We start from the raw sequence: 23,470 nt of genomic DNA, 5'->3' as shown, positions 1-23,470 counted from the left end.
ACCTGTTAACAGATCTTCTTTGAATGTATCTCATCTCTTTAGCTCACTTTTAACTCTCTCTATGCCATCACAAATTCGTAATACCCTACTAAGGCTAGAGTATATCAGCTGTACTTGAAAGCGCTGCCAAAGGGCGGGCAAATACAAATACTTTGCGGCCAAATGCTTAGGTGCAAATCATTTGCACTCACTGTCAGCCAGGCCGTCAGTCAGGCAGCTCAGGCGACCTCGGGCATTGTGCGAATGTGTCTATAGCTATATTTGCCGCTTGTATACGTTGGCTGTTAGCTCTTAGCTGTTGCCTGTTGGCTGTTGGTTGTATCAGCAGCCTGTATCTTATAGTTTACAGTCTGACGCCTTTGCTGCAAGGCAGCGACGGCGCCGACAGCGGCGGCATTTGCTTTTCATTCATGATGGATGCATTTGTCGGAGGCGACATGAACACCACCCAAACACGCACACACACATACTAAAGATGTTCGGCTCAGACAAGGTAAGAAATTAATGCATCAAAGCGTCGCCAGACGACAACGCCCGCCGCTCAAGTGGAAAACAAAGTCGAACGCAGCATCTATCCAGGATGCGAATGCCAGCGAAAAGTGCTGAAGCGTAAGTAAAACGTTTGTCGCATCAGAATCATTACACACCCACACAAAAGAGAGAAAAAATACCATCGAAATCATGTGTAAACAAACGCAAATACATGAAGCCAAAAGAAAGCTAAGCTAAGCAAACCAAACTGACCAACTGCACGAATGATTAATCGTCGAGCCAAGCGAACGTTCGTCCAGCTGGCAAATTTAAATACCAGATCAAATACTTGAACGCCACCCGCTGTGGCACCCCCATTGCAATACTCATCAAAAAGCCATCATTTAAATTAATGATGAACGAAAAAATGAGCTGAAAAAAAGGCGCAAAATTATTATTAACAAAATCATTAAAAATTTTTGAACAAAGCATTCAAAACGAACTGGTTTAAAAACTTTCGGGAACAATGTACATTTGAATATTTTACAGAAAAAAAATGAAAAAGATTTATAATTCATTATGAAAATTAGAAAGACAAAATTGACACGCTGACATTTAGATACACTGCCAGACAATGGAGTCTGATATAGACTTGATATGGGTAGACTGAATAAAATACTAGAGATGGGAGAGAATAAGCAATGATTTTTTTTTTTTTGCCGAAGTTCTGTTATACAGTTTATACAACAATAAGTTAGTCAGAACTCTTCCACGGAGATGAATATTAATGCATCTGATACTCATATAAATACATACAATACTTGCTATAGTCCAGGAGGTTACCTGATTGGAGTTATAGAAATACTCCCTGAGTAATAATTAAATTTATAATATTAATGAGCACAACTTGGGAATTTAAATATTTTTCTTTTTTTCATATTTCTTACAATAAAATTCCAAATGCATTGCTGTCACAGCTGCTCATTAATTTCATCAAAGTTTTGCCAGCCAAAACCTTTTCCATTTCTTTTTTCTGCTTAAATCAACCGCAAACAATGTAAAACTCGCATTTTCTTTTTGTGAAAACGGCCAAAACGAAAAATATCAAAAGTTAAATCAACATCATTATTTACATGTTGCGTGCCACATGACGTCATCGCTTCATTAATCATACACCAAACGCTGGGTAGAGCTCAGGGATGGGGCTGGGTAGTGCAGGGTATCTGTGCGCTGCACATGCACATCATCATTAAACGGCTGACAGCAGAATAAAAAAAAAGAAAAAACTCTCACTTTCCTTTGCCGCCAAGGCAATTAAATGACGTCGAGACTCTGTCACTCACTTGAGCGCTTTTAATTCCAGCGTTAAAAAATTATATGAAAGACCAGAAAACGAGAAAAATAAAACATGCGCTCCACAACTCGATTCGCAATTTTTCATTAAGCAAAATTAAAAAGCTGATGAAGCCAAACGAAAAATGAAAATGAAAATAAGAACAAGCTGCAATGTAAAGACTGCAGCGAAAAGCAATACGAAAAAAATGTAAAAAAAAAAATAAATAAATAAAATGAAAAAGCCAAAGAAAAACCCGGCACAAAGCCAAAGCAAAGAGAGTGGAAAAAAAAAACTTTACATTAATCATGTGAAGCGCGGGGCGCTGGGAAATTGTCGCGTGCGACGCTTTTTGCTTTGCCAACTATTTGTTTTTGCACACACACACACACACAGGCACACATGGAAAATTGCAACATGCAACATGCAACATGCTTGATGTGCGGCATTTGCTAGACAAATGCATGATAATGACCGCCATGTAAATTAAACAGCCAAGGCAAGCGAGGAAAACCCAAAGAAAATAGAGGGGAAAAAACAACGCATGGGCAAGCCCCAGCTGAACACACACACAAACACTACAGCCCTACACACACACACACACAAACACTACAGCCCTACATGTCAAACAACAACAATTTAAGCGCCATAAAGTATGCCATAAAAAAGGCAAAGAAAAGTTTACAAAAATAGACAAAGCAGAAGTAGGTGTGCATGTGTGTGTGCGTGGACAGTGGGGCGTTGCTATGGCACGTCATTAGCTGAGGACATTAGTCATGGGTAAATTTTTGGGTTTGGTGTCGGCGTCAACAACTTTCTCGTTTTGCGGGCCACAGCAAGACGAAGGCGAAGACACGTAGAAAAAAAAAGCTGGAAATATCTGTGAGTGGCAGAGGGGCACGTGTGGCGCCTCCAGAACAAAACGCAGGCATGCAGCAAATGTATCTATACGGCTGCAAAGGACATTAAACCCAAGCAAACGAGAGCTGGAGTAAGCGAGAGAGAGAGAGATAGAGAGAGAGAGAGCGCGTAAGCAAAGCGCAGGCGCCTACAATTGGGAGCCTAAAAAGAGCTTTCATCAAAGCCAGGCCGGCCGGCATTTACTCATGGCCATGTCCGTGACAATGAGCCGCCGTCGCCACCGCCGAGCCACAGAGCCAGGCCCATGGCCATGGCCGTGAAAGCCCAGACCGGCCCAACCCACGACGGGGCACCCCCCCCTTTTTCGTATAGGCGCATGTCCTTGCACTTGGCCTTTTGCGTAGGCGCTCAACTTTCGACTGAGCGAAAGCATGCTGCCTTTTTATGTTTATGTTGCGTAGGGAATATTTTTGGTTGCGTAAAATGTTAATAAACTTCTGAGTGTGTGTGTGTGTGTAGGGTCTTAGGGAATGCTTCTGTGTGTGTGCTGTCGAGTGCTTTGACCTTGCGACGCGCTGCTCCGCCGGGAGGCATTTCGCAAATGTGCGGCACGCAGACTTTTGGCTACCCCACGAAATCTGTCTGACGCACTTATATATTATTTAAACGAAGGACAAATGTTTCGCTCTCTCGATGTATAAGCGTGGGAAAAAAGCTGCAAAGGCGGCAGGAAGCGGGAGGCGTCTGTGTGTGTGTGTGTGTGTGAGTGGCAACGGCAGCCAGGACATTGGAGCATTAGGGAACTGAGCTTTAAGTGCGCATTTTATGGCATTTCGTTAGCCTAGACACAATTTAATATAAAGGTGTCTGAACTTGTAATAAATAGCTGGCAATCTAAGCTGGCTGTCTGGCAGGAGGCGTGAAACAGTGCGTGCTGCGAGCAAGAGGCAGGCACACCAAGGCAATAAAAGACGCGATTTTTTCTCTTTTACACTGTTTCGGTTTTCTTTTCATTTTATTGCTTTAAGCATATTTAAATTTGTATGCTTGGGTTCGAGAGGCTTTGTCATAAAATTGATTGGCTTTTTATAAATTCTGGTTTTTAGTCTGGGCAAATATTTTGTATTTTCTTTTCACTTCTTCTTTACTCTATGCTGGGCGGGCAGCAGGTGCTGGCGCCAGGTCAGTGGATGACCGACCACGGTCAATGCACAGTGGGGCAGCTGTTGTTTTAAATATGCATGCAAAGTTTTAGTTATTTTCTTCGTTCCTTTTCACATCTAATTGGCAACTTTGTAGACGGCAGCTGCAGCAGCCAAAGAAACGAAAGAATGCAAGCAGTAAGAGAAAAAATAGAGAGACAGAGAGAAATAGAGAGAGAGAGAGGGAGCGCACGACCTCATCCTTGAGCATATTGCCTCATAATGGACATAAAAATAAAATGTGCTTCAAGCGCATTATATAGCGCCAGCCTGTTGGCCATCTCGCCCTCCCTCTCCCTCTCTCATTCCGTCCGTCTGTCTGTCTGTCTAATGGCGCCAACTTGTTCCCTCTTACATTTTATGGCCAGAAATTGGTAATTTTGTGCATCGATGGCAGACGATGGCAGGATACGCCAGCTAGATGGAACGCGGGGCCAAAAGGCGACGCATACAAATTGTCCATAAAAGACATTGGATCAAAGCAGTTTTCTATTATCGTTGGATTATGCGACATAAGGAAGATCAACCAGCCATGGGTGTGAAAGTGTGTAAATTTGTGTGTATGTGTGGTGTGTGTGTGCTGTGTGTGCTTGTGTGTGATGTCTTGTGTTGATTAGAAGCTGCTGAGCTGCTGTTACAGTCCATTAGATGCACATTGTGTGCGGGTTGGTTTTAAAGAGCAACTCTCTCTCTCTCTCTCTCACTCTTTCTCTCACTCTCTGCTTCTGTCTCTGGTCTCTCTAATCCTAAGCAAAGGCAAATTTGATGAGTTGCACTTGGCAGTATAAAAAAAAATAAACGTCTTGTGGGACAAAGTGGCACATAAAATTAGTGAAACAGACTGCAAAAACGATTGCAACTAATATGATTGCATTTAAGATTAGCTTAAGTAGAAATTTAATGCTCGTATTGATGAAATTCACTTGATTTTAATGCAACGTCTTTGCAATATTTGCAAGACAAGGCCTGTCATACGATAACATTTTTCTCGAAAACTTTTCTCTGATATCTATCTGATTTTTTTTTCATTCATGTGGCACTTTATATAGTGAAATTATTAAATGTCCTCAACTTTCTGAATTAATTTATTTTGTATATATTTTTATAAAAATACATTTTTTTTTATTTTTGTATATATTTAAAAAAATTTAAACATTTTTCTATATATGAAAAAATATATTTTTAAAATTTTTTAATATAAATATTTTTTTTTTTTTATTTTTTAATTTTTGTGTATATGTAAATATGTATTCTCATATTGTTTTTTTTTTTTTTTTTTTTTTTAGTTACACTCATATATTATTGTATTTATTTAATTTTTATCATTTATTTATTCCGTTAATTGTTAATTGTTTTATTATATTTCGCTTTCCCCATATTATATTCCCGTTCTATGTTTTACCATCTCTTAAAATTTCAGTCTTTTCTTCAATTACATTTTTATTGCAGCCCTCAATTCCCTTTTATAATTGCCACCAATTAAATTAAATTATTCAGTCTATTCTCTTATCCCTAAAAAAAAAGTCATCTGGAATTTTAACATGGCGCTTAATGCTTTTATTGCACATCTCAAGTGCCATGCCCTCGACGCCTCAGATTCGCTGTGCTGCTTATTTAAAGAAACACTCGAGCTTATATTTATGACTCTCATATTTTGCGAATGGCATTTCATTTTTATGATAAATGATTGGCCGTAATTAAAGTGGCTCTCGCTGCTTTGCGGTTACTTTTTTTTTTTTTTTTGTTGCGTATTTTTGGCCCTGCAGGAATATGCAAGCCAGAGCTGTGAGCATGTCCTGGCATGTCCTGGCGCATTGACCTCAAGCACAGGACGTAGAGAAACGGAAACTGAGCAAAAGTTAATAATGTGCAGCAGGCGTTGGCGCAGTTTTCCTTTCTTTCTTTATTATTATTTTTTTTACCTTGTTTTCTTTTTTGTGTGTGTGTGTGTGTGTTTCAATGACTGGCAGCCTGTTCAGTGTTGTTCTGTTCGGTTCCTCCGGCTGAATGACTTCGCTGAGTGGATGACTGGCGGCTGTTTCCTGCCAGCCAACCATCCAGCCAGCTGCAAGTGAGCGCCAAAATAACAGAGTATATAAAATACGCATACAGAAATAAATACAACAAGAGTGCTTGGACAACAGGAAGTGCATGACTAGGAAATACCCTGTAGGCGGAGTTGTATGCCTAGCGGGCGAGCTGGAGTCGAGATCATCTTTCCTCTTGTTCCTTATCTATATATCTTGTACTCTTACAGTAACTAATCTTCCCCTGCCTCTTATCAGTATTTGCTAAGAACTAATCTACCCTTTCAGAGCAAGTTAACTGCCTACAGGGTATAACACAAATAAATTGCAAATTGCACCGGACCTGTGAACAAGTGAATACACACACACACACACATACATACATGCATACATATGCACATGCACATGCTCTACCGCATACAGCTGCTCGTAAGGACATCTACTGTAGCATAGCATTACACTGCACTACAAAATGCACGCTCTAATTGTGATTTTTATGGCTTTGTTTATGCTAAGGCAAGCCAGCTCAGAGTGGCGAGTGAAAAATTACTTTTAATTTTATGTAAACTCTACAAATTAAGCAATTTATTTTCATTAACGCATATAAAGGCGACCCGCACAAAACTTGCAAAATAAAATAAGCGAAATAAAGAGAGCAGATCAACAACAACAAAAATATACATATTTATATGATTTGGACGCCCTCAAGCGTAGCGCCCACACACACACACAAAGAGAGAACTGTGCTAATGTATGAGCAGAAGAAAAAATTTGTGAATTCGCATGAATATTACAGCAGCAGCGCGTCTTGGCCATATGTTGACAACAAAACAGCCGCAATTAAAAAAGAAAATGTTGTAAGTGGCCAAAAAAAAAAAAAATAAAAGAAAAGAAAAGAAAAGAAGAAAACATAACATGCAACAGCAATAACAATAAAAACAATTATAACAACAACAAACAAGACAAAAACCGAAAATAAATCAAAGTCAAGTGAACAACGCAAACATCAAAATTAAATGTGCCACTTAAATGTGTTACATACAAGAGTCGAGGCGAGTCGAGGAGAGGCGAGGCGAATCAACTCGAGTCGCGTCGAGTTGAGCTGCCAATGGAACTTGCCTTGAATCGAAAATTATTTGCACATTAATCAGATTTATTGTCCACAGCGCCAGCCTAAATACTTATGCGAATACAGTTCTCTAATAGACATCTGGGGGCGAGACAATCCGCCAACAACAACAACTACTACAATACTAACAACAACAAGAACAACAACAAACTACAATTCTCGTAGCTCTGGTCTCGTTGTTAGGTGTCTCGAGACGCGCTTTTGAGGGTGGCTAATGACTGTGTCGACTTCAGCGTCTAGAGTCTGGGATTATGTCATCGTCGGCATTTGGTTTTAATTAAAATGTTCGCCAAAAACTGAAATGCAATCGGTGGCGCACATAAATCTTCAAGCTGTCATTGCAAATTATTGCAACGATTAAAACAATTTTCAACAAACTAACGCATCAAGTGCACACAACAGCTCATTGAATGAGTGGAGAAATGAAGTTGATGTGAGTGGAGATGATGTGAGATACTCCTTAAAAATGAACGTTAAATGAGAGACTTAGGCAGATAAAGTACAAATGAAAGTTTAATTCGGATTTTAAAATAATTTGTCAATATATGATATCCATAAAAGCTATAAGAAAAGTTCTATCGATTAAATTCAATTTATCGATAACATTAATGTGTTGATAAAGGCAAAGCGAACTAAAATACATTTAAAAATTGATAAAAATGTGTGTCGATTATATTCGATATTCATAAATATCTATATATTTATCGATAAACATATAGATAAATGAGACTACTCGTCTGGATTAAAATTTAGTTACTATTTGGTTTACGATTCAAATGGTAATAGTTACTTAGAATCTTAAAACTCGATGTTATCGATATATATATATATACATATATTTACGTCAAATATATACACTGAGAAAATAAGACATTTTACAGCACTCGATTAGGAAATAAATAGTGTTTTAGAATAGATTATCGTTAATTGACCGCAGCAAAATTAATTAATAATCTATTCCACACACACACACATTATATACCTTTTTTCAGCAATTAAGTAGATTTGTTTTCCCAAGAAAAACGTGCCCACAATATAAAGCTTACACAAATTCACATACATATGTACATATACCCACATGTGTTTCTGGTGGCAAATGGGGCTTGTCTTGAGTGAGCTGCTGCACATTGGGTCATTAGCGGCACAAAGGCAGTTTGATCGTCACAGAGAGCACTTGGGAGCGCTGTCAGATGCTTGACACTCGGCCGATGCGACTGAAGCGTCAACGTCATCATCATCATCATCATCATCATCATCAACAACATCATTATCCACATGATCATTAGTAACATCATTATTGCTCATCAGGCGGGCGCAATGGAAGCAAACTTACAGCGGACATTATGTCAGTCAGCTGTCATACAACGAGTCTCAGACTGAGGCTAAATTCGAGTCTGGCTTCAATTGCAGCAGCCAAGCAACGGCAACAACAACAACAACAACAACAAAATGTGAAAACAATAAACACATGAAATTGTTTGTCGTAAAGTTTGTTGACTTGTGTCGCCGCTCGAGTTGCCAGCAAACAGCGAAAAATATGAGAACAGAAGAAGGAAGACGAAGCGTAAATTTTAACCAAATTATAATATAAATATGAATGCGAATGCGAATGCATAAACAATAAACCATCGCAAAAAGGTAATAACTTTAAGGACAGACGACACTTTAATTGTTATTGCCACAATTCACGTCTCAGCCCGATTCGCACAAACGCACTTGCGCCCCCTTCCCCCTCCTGCTAACAAAACGCAGCCAATTTCACTTGCAGCCAAATGAAGCGTTAACTTGAAAAATTGCAAACCGTTGCGGTTCACTGCAATTGCAGCGACCAGCTGCTGCTGCTGCTGCCGGCAAACAATGCAACAATAAATACACTCGTCTGTCGGGCCGAGCCCTAAATTCAATTAACTTTTGCGCCCAATGCAATAAACTAAATAACTTCAAAATTGTGCACTTATTTTGAAAGTTTTTTCAATGAACAAGAAATTGGTGAGTTCAAGTATTTCAAGTATTTCCAGGCACCACTTGCGATACTATTTTAAGATTTCGATAATTACCAACGTGAAATGATGAGTTGTTAACGTAATACGCAGCAGGAGGCATGAGATAACTGTCCTAATATTCAGGCATACATATAGCGATCTAGATCTTGTATGATATTGAATATCCTCTCATCGATAACTTTCTAAAATCTTTAAACAGCGCATAACTAATTCGATAACTTGAATATTTTCATATGATCGACAAATATAAATTTAAGAGCAGCTGCCTTTAACAGTATCTCTTAGTCAGGCACCGTCTTTACTGTAATCATAACATAACAAATCTGTATTTCACTTTCGTCTCACATTATTCACAAGAATTTTAGATATATAATTTGTTATTGAATGGCAAAAGCTACTCAGTTATGTTCATGTCTAATGACCAATAGACAAGCCACATAAAACAATGCTTGCCTTTTGTTTCTATCGATAAATGTCATACATGCATATATTATAGAGCACATTAAATTGATATAAAATCATAAAAAATAAAGTAAAAATTGCCAGACGAGGTTTTAATTTTTATTGCTGTTTGGGCTTGGGTGTGGAAACGTCTCGCAGCTTTAGAGTGCTCGAAGCTTGAGCCGAGACGGTGCTAGATATAGAAATACTTAAACCGATTGCAATTGAGCGGGAATAAACCAAATACGTACATGTATAAATATTTTATAGCTTATTTTTTATTCATTCTTTTTTTTCTGTTTTTTGTTTTTTTTTTTCTTAATTTAAATTTTTATGTATTGTTGTTGGGGGGATTGTAAACAAATGCTTAATTGCTGATGGTGGCAATGCAAATGACGTTTCACGCTTAACGTGTGGGCAGACATTGAAGAGCTTTTGTTATTATTTTGTTATTGTTGTTGCTGTGATTTTTGTTTTTAGGTTAAACAAGTACATTGTTGTGCGTGTGTGTGTGTGTGTGTGTGACACGCTCGTTAACATCAAAAGTCAATGCATTTTTAATTTGTTTAATGCGTCGCTCGACGCATTTGTCGTTACAATTAGCACATACGAAAGCTACCTCAACACGGCACACACACACACTCAGGTGTGTGTGAGCTAATATTCATATGTAATGCATAGGCCAGGCCAACTGGCAAACAGCCTGTGGCAAGAAAAATTTGACATTTTGTAAATGTGCAAAGCCCAAAAGTTCAACAACATTTCAATGTCAGCACACGTTCTCTCTCTCTCTCTCTCACTCTCACTCCGTGTATGTGTGTGTGTGTGCGTGCGCCGACATTATCCTTGCGCCTGTCTGTTGTAGGCACAATCAGCCAAAAAAAAAGGGACACCTAACGAAACTGACAGCAGCCCACAACAACAACAACAACAACAACAAAGGCATTTTGATGAGAAAATTGAAATTAAATTTTCCTCTCGAATGCCATTCAAAAAAGCATGCTAAAGGACATAAGCCGTACATTGAACTGCCCACAAGCACACAAAATGTTTGGTTTGCGCTTAATACAAGTACGAGTAGAGCTCAATGGCTATACGTGAGAAAATGTGTAAATGTGTGTGAGTGTGAGTGTAGGCGCTTTGTGGGCGCTTTGGGCTAATTTTAATTAAGCAGCAAAAACCAGGCACAAACAATGCCACGTCTCAGCTGGCACGTCTTAAGACACTGCCGTTTGATTGTGCGAGCCTTGAGTGTGACTGCGAGTTTAAGGATACAAAACAGCGGCAGCATAATTATTCATTTTGCCACACAAACGTCTTGTGGCAGACACTTGAGTAAAAAACACAGGCACAAGTCGTGTGCATATGATTGCCAGCAATTTGCGCGAGAGATGCAAAAATTGAAATAAATGACTATGTGAGAGCTTGATAAGAACAGATATACATATAAAGAAGTATATATATATATATGTGTGCAGACATGTATATATGTATGCTTATAAATTTGTGCATGTTTTCTGTTAATCTGTCTGTCAGACGTTGCAACAGCAAATGCTGGCAACATGTTGCCATGACAATGACTGCGACTACAACTTATCAATGATGCCTCCGCTGCTGCTGGCGCCGTCTGCTGCAGGGCATGTCTACCACAATGCACATCAAATGCTTAAATGACAACAACAACTTACAACCTGTAACAATGTTGCTGTGTTGCTGCGTTGCTGCGTTGCGGCGGCGACGGCGACGGCGACAGTTACAATAAATGTCATGTTAAAGCCAGTCAAGCACAACAACAACAACAACGCCCATCACTTACAGCTGACAGAGAGCTACTACCAAAACTCCGGCGTAGTCTAGAGACTCCGCCAGCCACCAGATACCAGACGCCACTCAACACTCCAAAAATACGTAGCAAACATGGCCCAAAGCACAATTTACCTGTATGTGTGTGTACATGTGTGCGTGTGTGTGTGTGCATGGGGGCGCGGCTAGAGCAGAACTTTTGCATAAATTGAGGCACTTTAAATAAACCAAAATATAAGCCACAACAATATAATAAACTAAATATGCTCGACTAGCACATGCCCTTTAAGCGCTTAGCTCCCCTGACTCGTATAGCAAATCAAGGCTCTGAAATGAATGCAGCTACACATCAAACTGACTTTCACACCTGATGAATTATAATGCATCATAAAGCTGTCACAAATTCTGAACACCCTTTCGAGCTTTTGAGGAAACAGGGTATAAAACTTCCAAAAAGCAAAGCGTAGTCAAAAATGTCTGTCAAAAGCAACGATGAGTGATTCGGGCCATAAACTATATGCTGCATGGAAATGAACTACACACGAGAATACACACACACGCACACATAAGCTCACACACACATACACTGATAGCTGTTGCTATGCTATGCAGCATGCATAAATATATTATATTTGGTTGGGCAATTTTTCGTTTGCCTTTTGAAGAGTTCAAAATTGCATAAATTATTCTCGGACTGGCGCCTACGAGACGCATTTCATGTGGCACGTTGCACAAACGCCTATGCAGGCAGGCCGCCAGGCAGGCACACAAATATTTTTTGGGTTCAGGCCAGACCAACAAAATGGCTGGCAGCGGTAAGGGCATCAAGAATATACAAAAAATGCACAAAAGTGCAGTAATCAATCTTCAAAGTGTCAACACTTCCTTCCAAGAGTGTCAACTGACGTGCAACAAAAAACTATGCGGAATGTTTTCCATGCCCGCTCATGAAGTGAGAAAAAGTATATTGGTTTTATGCAATGCGTTCGTAAGAGAATTAATATTCGACTAATCTTTTATTTCTCTCTCTCTCTCTCAATTCTCTAGACATGAGGATTACTTAGCATGCTTCATCTTAAATAAGCCATTTATTCTTCACCTCATCAGCTGCAACTATTAAGGCATTCAACTGCACTTTAAATCATAAATGTTCATATCACATTAAGCATTGTATACTTCAAACTGTAAGCCCCCCAGTTGTTTGAAACGGAAAAACCTTGCAGCTGACATCAATGACCTCTAAAAACTTACACATTCATAAATCTTCCATTTTTTTTTTACACACATTCCATTTATACATTCTCAAAATAAGAGAAATACGTAAGAATTAAAAACTTTTTGAATAGCCAGCAAATGTCTGTGCAAATATTTGCGTATCGTATTTATCTACATATATGCATATTCCGAATTTCAGCTCCAATTCACGACATCTGCGCGCCATAATAGCCAGATGAACGTCGTGCTCATCAATCATTTAAACAACAAAACCAACAACAACAAGAACAAGAACAGAACTTATTTTCTTGCTTAAAGTTCGCTTTTTACCAGACTTTTTTCGCAAGCAAAGACAAAGATTGATTGGCAGACTAAACAACGCAAGCGCAATCGAAATCGAAATCGAAATAAACGAGCGCCATATAATATAAGAATACCCTTACTGCATTTGAGAGCAATTTGTTTTACTTAATAGTAAATTAAGTTCTAACATATTGATACAAACGTCTTACGGCAGGAACGCAACTAAATGATGATTATAGTTTAATGAACAAAATAATAAATAAGAAAAAATAATAATTAAAAAAAAAAAATAATATTAAAAAAAAATAATAATAATAATAATAAAAATAATTTTTAAAAATAATAATAAAAATATATAAGAAAAAAAAAAGAACAAAAAAATAATAATAAAAATAATAAAAAATAATAATAAAAAATAATAATAAAAAATTATAATAAAAAATAATAATAAAAAATAATTTTTGTTGAAAAATCTACTAAATTATTTTTCACATAATCTAATATGCTCGTCATCAGTTTCATACCTTGGAGTAGAAGAGCACGCAACAATCACGCAATTTTCCACGCTTAATCATTAATGTGGGACTTCACCCCATAAACGAAACAAGAATGGAAAAGTAAAGGGTATTGCCGACAGAGAACAGCAACAACAATTAGCAGATGTGCCAACAACAATGTGAAGCGTAATAAATGACGAAACAAGTTGACTTAAGTCGTAATGAAAACACGCTAAAAACTACCCGGAACATTTTCCTAACTTGGGTATTCTACTTACTTTTTTTTCATTTCTCATTTTATTTGGTAATTATAATTATAGCTGATTAAGAGCTGAGACGAGCTCGTTCGTTGAGGGTTAATAAAAATGTTGACAGCTGACGGAACGAGTTGATCCCGCGAAAGGGACCCGCGGGCCAGTCAATGATATACGCTGATTAAAAAATCAGCGATGCGGCTTACAAACAACCCTTTTGGGAATCAACTGCTGCCAATTGCTCAATGATTAACAAGTTGACTTGTGTTAATTATTAGAGAACCAGTTTTCTTCTCCAATTTTGATAACTTAATCCTTTGAGCAAACAATATTCAAGCGCTGCGCCATCGGCAATCTGTTCAAAATGCCAAAAGCTATTCGGGCACAAAACTAAACAACAAAAAAATTCTTTAGGTTTTATCATTTTAAAAAAGTTACGTCCCGCCATATTCGCAGTTTGCAATTCCAAACTAAAACTTGGCTCTCAACTTGTTCGCCTCGAAAAGAAAAAACTTTCCTAGCTCTTGAAATTGCAGCACCAAGCCAAGCACCAGCTAATATGATGAGCACAAACTTGAGTTGCTTTAAGCAGCAAACGAAAAACCAACTTTTGGACATCCTTTGCTGTGAGGCAAATCCTAGACAGTTAGTCATGGCAAGGTTTATACAAATTTAATACGCCAACGCTTCAGAATCAGTTTGGGGTTTTGGTTTCGTTTCGTTTCGCTTCGGTTTTGGTTTCGTTTAGTCTGGGCGATTGCATGGCATTTTGAATGGCATTAAATATTTATAAATTCAATACAAAATGCAATTTCAAATGCATGCCAAGCGGCAGACTGCCAAAATAAAGAAAGAGATGAGCAGAGAGGGAGAGAGTTGGAGATATAAGACACGCACACATATACATAGATATAAAGAGAGAGCGAGAGAGAGGCGGATAAAAATTGAATTGTAAAGTTTTGAAGCAGACAAAAGCTAGCACCAAGCTGGGCGCAGATGGGCTACATAAGTTGGCTAGGGATTCAGCAGCTACAGATGTAGATACAGATATAGATACAGATACAGTTATAGCTGCAGCGACAGGTAGCCACAAACATGCACAGTGTTGCCCCTCACCCGCTCAGACCCCTACCCAGACCCTTTTTACATTATCTACTCGGCAATTTCTATTGTGTCCTGCGAGAGTGTGCGTATGTATGTGTGTATGTATGTCTGTGTAGCTGTCATAAAATATTCAAAGCGAACTCTCGCAGCTTTACATTTTCTATTTATGCATTCTACAGCTTCAACTAATTGCTACTCGAACAACTTGTGCGGTCTGCTCAATGGCGTACAGTTCAATATCCGCTCTCGCATAGCTATTATCAGCCATAATAAATAATAACAATAATAATCATGGAAAAAAAAAACCGCAACATATCAAAACACTATGCAGTTCAAAATTGCTTGCCTCAGTCCTTTAGCACACACACACCCATAAAAAATGCCGACATTGGCACAACAGAGAGTGTAAACAGTAATCTAATACACAGTTAGCCACAGCCAGAGGCTGCAACAAGAGCACCACGAAACACAAATACTCTAATATGGGAGGCAAAGTCCAAAGTAGCAAACTGCTTATAGTAAAAATAAATGTTTATAATAAGAATTTATTATCAATTAAATAAATATAATAAATAAATTAAATGGGGTTGGAAGTTTACTTGAACTAGTTAGCAAGGGAGAGATTGTTTATATACTTAAGATATTCAATATCATGGACAGGACAAGTTTTTTTTTATGCCTCAATTGAATATGGGTTTGGAACCTGCGTTCACTTTTTGGAGTGTCTAATGAACTAGTTCATTCTAAATGAAAACTGCCTTAAAAAACATCTTAGTTAATAAATAAATACTATATTCTATTCAATTAATCCAACAATTTTAATGTTTTAATCCAACAAATTCAATTTTAATATATTTATTTATCCTAATATTATATTTAAATAATTCAATTTAAAATATTTTTTACTCTGAAGCCTCCAGCCTCTAGCTCACTCCTCAACTCACTCTCCTTCTTCCAATAATGATATCGAACACCAACCAAAATTTCATAGTTCTATAACCTCAACTTTTCTTAGATCACTTACTAAATGCTCTATTTCGCTTAGAAAGATATCGCCAAGCAGTTCAAACAACAAAACTCACATATTTCAGTTCCTTTATGTGACACCTAAAACATGCATATATGAAAACCGAAAACAATAACAAAAGCCAAAACAACAACAAAAAACTTTTGCCAGCAATTTTCTTGTACAGCTTTTTCCATAGAATTTTGTCATTTTCTTTTTGCTGGCTGACTGATACAACAACATCTGCAAATTATCTAAACTATTGCGCTATGCAAACAATGCCACAACAACAACAACAACAGCAACAGCAGCAGCAGCAGCTGGCCCCTAACCCATAAGATCCCTAACATAGCCATGGCCTGTCCCAAGACCATATCCAATTGCTAGTTTGCCAAGTCAGGCGATTTCATATACATATATATTATGATTGTGGGTAACTTCCAAGAACTGAAAGCCCAGCGAATTGACCATTTGTGAATGAATGAATGCAGTATAATCAAGAAATGTGAATAAGTCAGCGAGTGAGCGAGTCAATGAGAGTATGAAAATAGCTAAAGTCAGCTAGAGTTGTAGTTCGCATTGCTGATTAATGAGCAACTGACTATTTTCACTTATTCATTATATACAATAGATAGATATCGTTGGCAATAACTCACCTTAACTTGATAAGAATTCAAACGCGTCTTTGGCAGCAAATTGAATGATGAGAAATCCACGCGACGTGAGAAGATGCCATTGCAACCAGAGGTGGAGCTGTAAATAGAAAGAAAACATAAACAAAATATGATAAGCAAATGCAATTCAGAATATAAATATATAGATATGCATAAGATACTTATGAAAGGAATGCACAACTTGCAGCATATCCTATAATAGAATTACTTTTTTCTTTATAGCTAAAAGAAAATTTTGCATAAATGAACGTCAGCAAAATAAATAAGAACATTTCCGCCCCAGACTTTGTATGCAGATGATGTTCTCTTAGCAATTGCCTTTTACCTTTTTTATTACACCCATTTCCGCCCACACACTGCAGGGTATATTTGCAATATGCTTATGTTTTGTATATACATTTTTATATATATTGTATTATACATTATGACAGCATTTTTCTTACGATATTCTCTCGCATCATAGCAATGCATATCGAATACGTTGGCAGTTGACAGCCAACGGAAATTGCATGTGCCTTGCTGCACAAAGTGACGTCGCCGTCAGATAAAGATTTCCTTTAGCCACAAAGCGCACGTAACTACATTGGCTATGGGAGGCAACAGAGGCGACAGAGGCACCCCCAATCGCATATCCCAAGTGAAGCTATTCAAAAGCTACATATGTTACATGTAAAATGTTTGGCTTTCATTAAGCTAATACGTGACGATTGCAACTCCAAGATCCGGCCATAGTGAGGCACACTAAACAGCTGTTTACCCGTTGCTAATCTTGGCCAACAGGGAGGAATCTAACAAACACAAAACCAAGCTGCATTATCTACGCACATGAGTCATAAATTCTAAAATGTAATAAATTTGCCTTTTTACTATTTTATTTGAATTAGACAAAACGGAAAGTAAAGTATATATCATAAAAACAAAACAAATAACTGACCAATTTTAAACACATAACAGCAAAAACATATTTCAATCGTGCACAACTGACTGCATGATACTCGCTCATGTTTTTAGACAGCGGAAGACATATATTTTTCTGTAATATATATATTGTATATAACACTTTACAAAAGCATAATACTCTATTTACTAACTGAACTGAGTGTTATAAATAAAATTAAACACAAAGCAAATTTTATGCCCAAAGCTGGATTTTTGGCCCCTGTTGTTGTTGTTGTTGGAATTTCGCCTTGTCACGGACTGTTGAAGAATTTTATTGTTTTTGTTGCTGTTTTTTTTTTTCACTTTTTTTTTGCTGTACGTAAAGCCCAAGCAAATAGAGTTATCAACAATACTCAATAAAATAAAAAGAAAAATAAAAAATCAACAACAAGGCGAGCAGAAAATAAACAGAGGGAGAGTACATAAAAGCGAAAAAATAAAGAATAAAAAGAAATGTCGAGAGCAAAACAAACGAATTTCTTGTTGTGTGTCTCGGTTGACCTTGACATTGAATAGATTAAAATATTATTTCAGTTGTTGAAATTATTTATGCAAAGTGTTATCTAAAGAGAGAGAGAGAGATAGAGTGGGAGAGAGTGTGTGTGTGTGCGAGTGGGTGGGAGCAACCTTCAGCACAGCAACCGCCCGCCCGAACTTGAACCCAATAGCAGCCGAACGCCCCTTATCGAATTAGCGCAATAACAATTAACGTTTACTATGAGTAGCGACTATTTTTACATACTCAACTTTAAGTGCTGTAAAACGATTAGCGCTATATATGGATAGACCAGTATGTGTGAGAATAAACATATATGCATTCAACATCTATTTGAATATTAGAAATAGTAAACAACTCGAGCGTTTTACTTTCTTAGTCAGCCTGATCGCAATTTGACTCAATTTTAGAATAGTAAATAATATATCACAGTCTCATTGCTCGCACCTCAAAATAGAAATTTATATAGCAATAGTCTAACATCATTATAAAGATAGTACAATGTACTTATCTAGAAATACTCAGAGAGCTACTCAGCTCTCTGCGTGTACTTATCTTATATTTAACAAATGCTATACATACATATATATCGCTTTATTTATATTTATACAGCATTTCATGCCTCGATTATATAACAGGCATAAAAAAAAAATTAAAAATGTTATTTAAAAAAAAAAAAAAACAATTGATATAAACAAGAAATAAGTATAACAGACCGACTGTCTACGTGCCTTCGTTTCTACACCGTCCTACCCCGTTGAACGGCAAGCTAAAATATTAGTCATATGCACGCTTATCAACACGAAATTAAACGAAATTGTAATTTATTTTTAAACAATTACACAATTAAGCAAGCACAAGGCGAGTTCAACGGCGAGGCTTGACAATTACGTCATTAAGTCGAGAGAGGGCAGAGAAAGAGATATGGATGAGCAAAAAGAACCTTTTCTATACACGCTCATCAAAAAGAATAAAGCTATATGCGTTACGTTTTATAAAAAATTATATACTTATTTTAAAAGAATAAATCAAATAAAAAATAAAAATAAAAAAATTGGTTTAAACTATCAAATAAAAAAAAAAAAAAATTTGTAACACTTTAAAAAAATAAATATATAATATAAATATATTTTTTTTAATTTTCAGATTTATCTTATATATTTTATTTTTATTAATTTTTTTTAGATTTCAATATATGTATATTTATTTTTTATTAATTTACAATTTTTTGTGTGCTGTCATATATTTTGGCTTTTTTTTTCATTATGTTTTCAAATTAATTTTTTTTATATTTAAATTAAAAAAAAAAAAAAAACAAATTTGAATACATTTCTAAATAACACATTTAAAAAAAAATTGATTTCTTGCTTCACTTAACCACAAATTACATATTAACTAACATAAATATTTTAAGCCCAAAAAATAATTGATCTACAGTAATGCCCCCAATGTACTTTTGACCCTCTTAACCTTTTTAGCTGGGCCAACGAAGGGCCACGCCTTTGAAAGCCTTTGAGAGCGTGCGAAATTGTAGCAGACAATCCAAAAAAGCATTTTGACCTTTTTGTTTCTTAGCCGCTGTTATTTTGGCCAATCGAGCTGCCAATGCAGCTGCTCTCGTTGCCAAAAATTCATAAATTCGTTTCATCATTTAAATTATATATATATTTTTTTTTTTTTTTGGCTTGGTTTCTTTAATGTGTTTTATTGTTTATTAATAAAAGCGCGGCCGATGTGCATATGGCTAATGAATTTTAATGGCTATGCCTCTCCGGCTTAATTTTCATTTTCAGTTTTCTGTTTCTGTTTCTGTTTTTTTTTTTCGGTGGGGCCAGCAGAACGCACGTGCGTCGCTGATTGCCAGTGCTGACTGTTAATTAAAAGCTGTTTGAATGGTTATTTTATTCATTGGAGTATCGCGAAAGGTAAATGGATACACATATATATACTATATATAGCAAATAAACATATACATACATATATATAGTATATAAATTTATATCTACTCCATTTAAATGCCAAGCACCCGCAGCGTCGACTCCTCCAGCTGAACGAACTGTAATTTATAGAGACGCTCAACGACTTTGTCTTGTCAAATTGGAGTTACGGCCACTCCCCCTAACCACCAACGCCCCCGCCCACCCGTTATGCATAATCTTTAGCAGCTCATAGAACAAAGCCTAAATTAGAATATTAAACATATAACACAACCAAGCACTACATATACAAGGCTAGCTTATACCCTGGAACTGTTGAGTATGGGTAAACCTGGTATGATTATGCCACAGGCAGTATATCAATGGACGTATTCTTGATCACGATCAGAACAAGTTCGTTTTGGTATTTTTACACATTTTTACAACTTCTTAATTTCCCACCAGCTCGGAAAAACCATTACTTAGGGTATATTTTTAACGTTCATTTGGGTCTAGAGCATTTTAACTTGTGTGTTTTTTTTTCGGCTATTGTTTGGCTTTTTTTTTTTTTTTGTGTATTTTTGTGGTTCCGAGCAGCTGACTTTGACCTTGCTGGAAATTCCGTGTAGTACGGCTAAACAACTTGTTGTGTGTATGTATGCCCCAGCCTAGATCAGGGCCTTACAGCTAGGCCATGACTTTTGCATCAAGTGTATTTTATAAGTCGAATCAAAATGCAACCCTTAAAGAAATGTTGCTTCTGCGTAGATTTGCGTTGCGGTTCTTTTGTCATCTATATATTTGAGTTTATGTTATCATTTTACGCCATTTGCCTGGGTCAATGTAAGTTTGAATTAATAAGGATTGTAAATATTTTATGCCTGTTTATCTTGTCGTTAAAGCAGGGTCCTCTGGAAATAAGCTCTTGATAGTGAGTCGCTTGGGCGGCATGATATATTTGATTGGCAACGTTTTCTTGCTAATGGGCGTTATTTATGTAAGATAAAATATAAAAAGTTATATGTTTGTTCATCAATATGTACTAGAAAAATACTTAGAAATCGCCAAACTTTCTCTTGGTTTATTTGATAACAAGTGGCATACATCTAGTGACCAGCATTATGTATTTTATTACAATGGCTGCAACATGTGAATTCTGCGTCTATATAATTACCTTCATACTAATTACAACAGGTATATATGACATCTATATCCATATTGATATATATATATCTATCTTTATATATCTACATCTATATCTATCAATATATATCTCTATCTCTCTATATATCTATATATCTCCATCTATCTGTATGAGTCGATATCACCTATACATCTATATCTATATCTCCAATCTACATCTCTTATGATAGTTTTCAGCGTTTACTTTTGGGTTGTGGTCTATTCGTATCGTGAAAGATGCAAATGGGAACGTTCAATAAACTATGATGGAGGAGCTAAGCACTAGCATATAATTGATAAATATATATACAAATTATATTATCAAATACATTTTGCAAATTATTAAATTCTAAAGTGTATTTAAAAGTCGTCTCACATACGAACTGCCTTCAAATCTTTTGTTTTCTTTACATATTATTTTAGCAGCTTTTATATTCGGTGAGTTTGCTGTCTGTGGTTGTTGCTTTACTTCGTTCATATTTTTTGTTCTTCCTATTTTTTTCGGCGAAATTACTTTGTTGTTATTGCTGCCATTTGAGCTGTTCTTGTTTGTGTGTGCCTTTTTTTTATTTTTTTTTTTTTGCTGGCCATAATTTCACACTAATTTGTAAATTTGCTTTTAATGCCAAAAACAAAGAGTCTACAACAACAACATAAATGCGATGCCTGTAATTTTCCAAATTTGGAGGTACTACAAATATCTCCAACTCAACATTCAATCGAATGAAATGCAAAAACTGAAGTGAAATGAATGCGAAATGAATTGTATGCAATAAGAACTAAACCTTGTTGTTGCTTTTGTTGCTGTTGCATTTGCTTGCAATCACTTCATTCCGTTGCAATTTTCAATCACGTGCTAAGTGCTGCCAGACAAAGCAGACACGAGAGACAATTTGTCTGGGAGTTAAGCATGCAACATCAAGAGGGGGGAGGAGCAGGCAGGCAGCCTGCCAGCTACAACAAAAGCAACAACAAAAGCACTTTTTCTGCTTGGCAATTGCTGCATAATTTCTGTGCTCAAACATCAAAACAAAAGCAAGAGCACAAAAAGCAAATGGAACTCGAGCATCATCGAGTAGCAGGCAACAACTATGTATTTGCCCTATCACGTACAAATTAAAAATGTGAAATGCTTCAATTTGGTGCAAGCGCAATGCACGCTTGCAACACAAATGCAAACATACACATACACACACAGATGTTGACTATAGCTTGCCATAGCAACAAACGATGCTTCGTACAACGTGGCGTATGAATATTGTGAGGCATCATCAAATAGATTGAATTGCCAAGTTTCTGTCAGCTGCTTCCGATATGTGTGTATCGAAATGAAATACGCAATGCTTGACTATGAAATACCCTGTATTTAGCTATATCTAGCAAGTAAACTGCAGGTCTTATAAACCCTTTCGTATATATAAATCTTGTGTTTAGTGAATTGTTTAATTTATGCAAAACACTCGAAACGTGCGACAAAATATGTTTAATATTATGCTTCAAATGGCATTAAAAGATTTCAAACTTGTTGCTTTTTATGTCAAAAACTACTTTTGTAGTACAAACCTCGCATTGAGTGTTCAAGAAACGAGTTTTAGCCTAAACAAATATAGCATAATAATTAATATAATAATCTTTGATTCAAATGCATATCATATGTATTCATATATATTTGAATTGGGTCTGTTGTCAGGGCGAAGCTCGAATGATTTAACTAAATTATTGAGAACTCGCTTGCCTCTTCCATTGTGTCAATGCAAATCAATTCAATATCAATTATAAACTAAATGCCAAAAGAGACCTTAATAGCTACAAGCGCCAATTGCCAAATATTTTTTTTTTTTTTGGCTAAAAGAATTTGTCATATTATTTGATTTGTTGATAATTTAATTGCAGTTATTGTTGTTGGGCCACACCTAGCCATAAATATCGAAATACATATAAATAAATATCAAATAGTAGCGCGGACGTACACAATTTTCGTGCAATTGCCGTAACTCACGTTTTTCACATCAATTTTGTGCTCAGAGACACAGAAAAGAAAAAAAAAATATTACCCAAAACTAAACAAAATCCAAATTTAAATTCAAATTCAATTTTCAGTGTGCGCTGACGTATTTTCTATATATGTATATATACATATATATATACATATATATATTTTGTTGCAATTGCAATTGCAACTTCCATCCATAGCTGGTTATTGATTGAATTTGCCACTTGGGCTACTTGGTTAGCCACGCCCCGTCAAACATCTATAGACAGCCAGCTAGCCTCGGGCTTGAACTTTACGAAATGTATACACACACACGCACACACACAGTAGGCCACTACAACATTAGCTACCTGCCAATTTGTTGCCTCCGGGAAAAGCCAAAAAGCAAAGGAAAAAACTGCTAAAACTGAATCATTGCGATTGCGAGGAAGCGAATTATTGCATTGCATATTCCAAATGGCAAAGTTGAAGCCACAAGCCAAAATAAAACTACAAAAAAAAAACCAACTTCACAGAAAATAACGAAAATTATCTCTAATTGACTTTTTACTTTCATTTTGCTTGCAATTCTTCGCCATTGAAAGTAAAATTAGTAAAAATAAAGGGCAAGGGTTATCTGTT

General features: G+C 36.6%; 2 protein-coding genes across 2 annotated transcripts in view; one reads left to right on the top strand and one right to left on the bottom strand.

The window, feature by feature from the left end:
• Positions 1 to 23,470, bottom strand: part of heca (hdc homolog, cell cycle regulator) — a 111,257-nt gene that overhangs the window by 49,003 nt on the left and 38,784 nt on the right. Inside the window, exon 2 of the mRNA XM_018112561.3 lies at positions 16,306 to 16,402. Coding sequence (XP_017968050.2) covers positions 16,306 to 16,402 — 97 coding nt within the window. The remainder of the gene's footprint in view (positions 1 to 16,305; positions 16,403 to 23,470) is intronic.
• On the top strand, positions 20,120 to 21,250 carry LOC115563262 (uncharacterized). Its single transcript, XM_089265703.1, has 4 exons — positions 20,120 to 20,517; positions 20,580 to 20,671; positions 20,733 to 20,868; positions 21,048 to 21,250. Exons 1-4 carry the CDS (start codon positions 20,409 to 20,411, stop codon positions 21,140 to 21,142), a joined length of 432 nt encoding a protein of 143 aa, XP_089121829.1. The 5' UTR covers positions 20,120 to 20,408; the 3' UTR covers positions 21,143 to 21,250.

The sequence above is a fragment of the Drosophila navojoa genome, chromosome 2 (genome assembly GCF_054131105.1).
Source record: "Drosophila navojoa isolate 15081-1374.11 chromosome 2, UAZ_NAV_1.0, whole genome shotgun sequence".
Taxonomy (NCBI): domain Eukaryota; kingdom Metazoa; phylum Arthropoda; class Insecta; order Diptera; family Drosophilidae; genus Drosophila; species Drosophila navojoa.
This window is presented reverse-complemented; position numbering and strand designations above follow the sequence as displayed.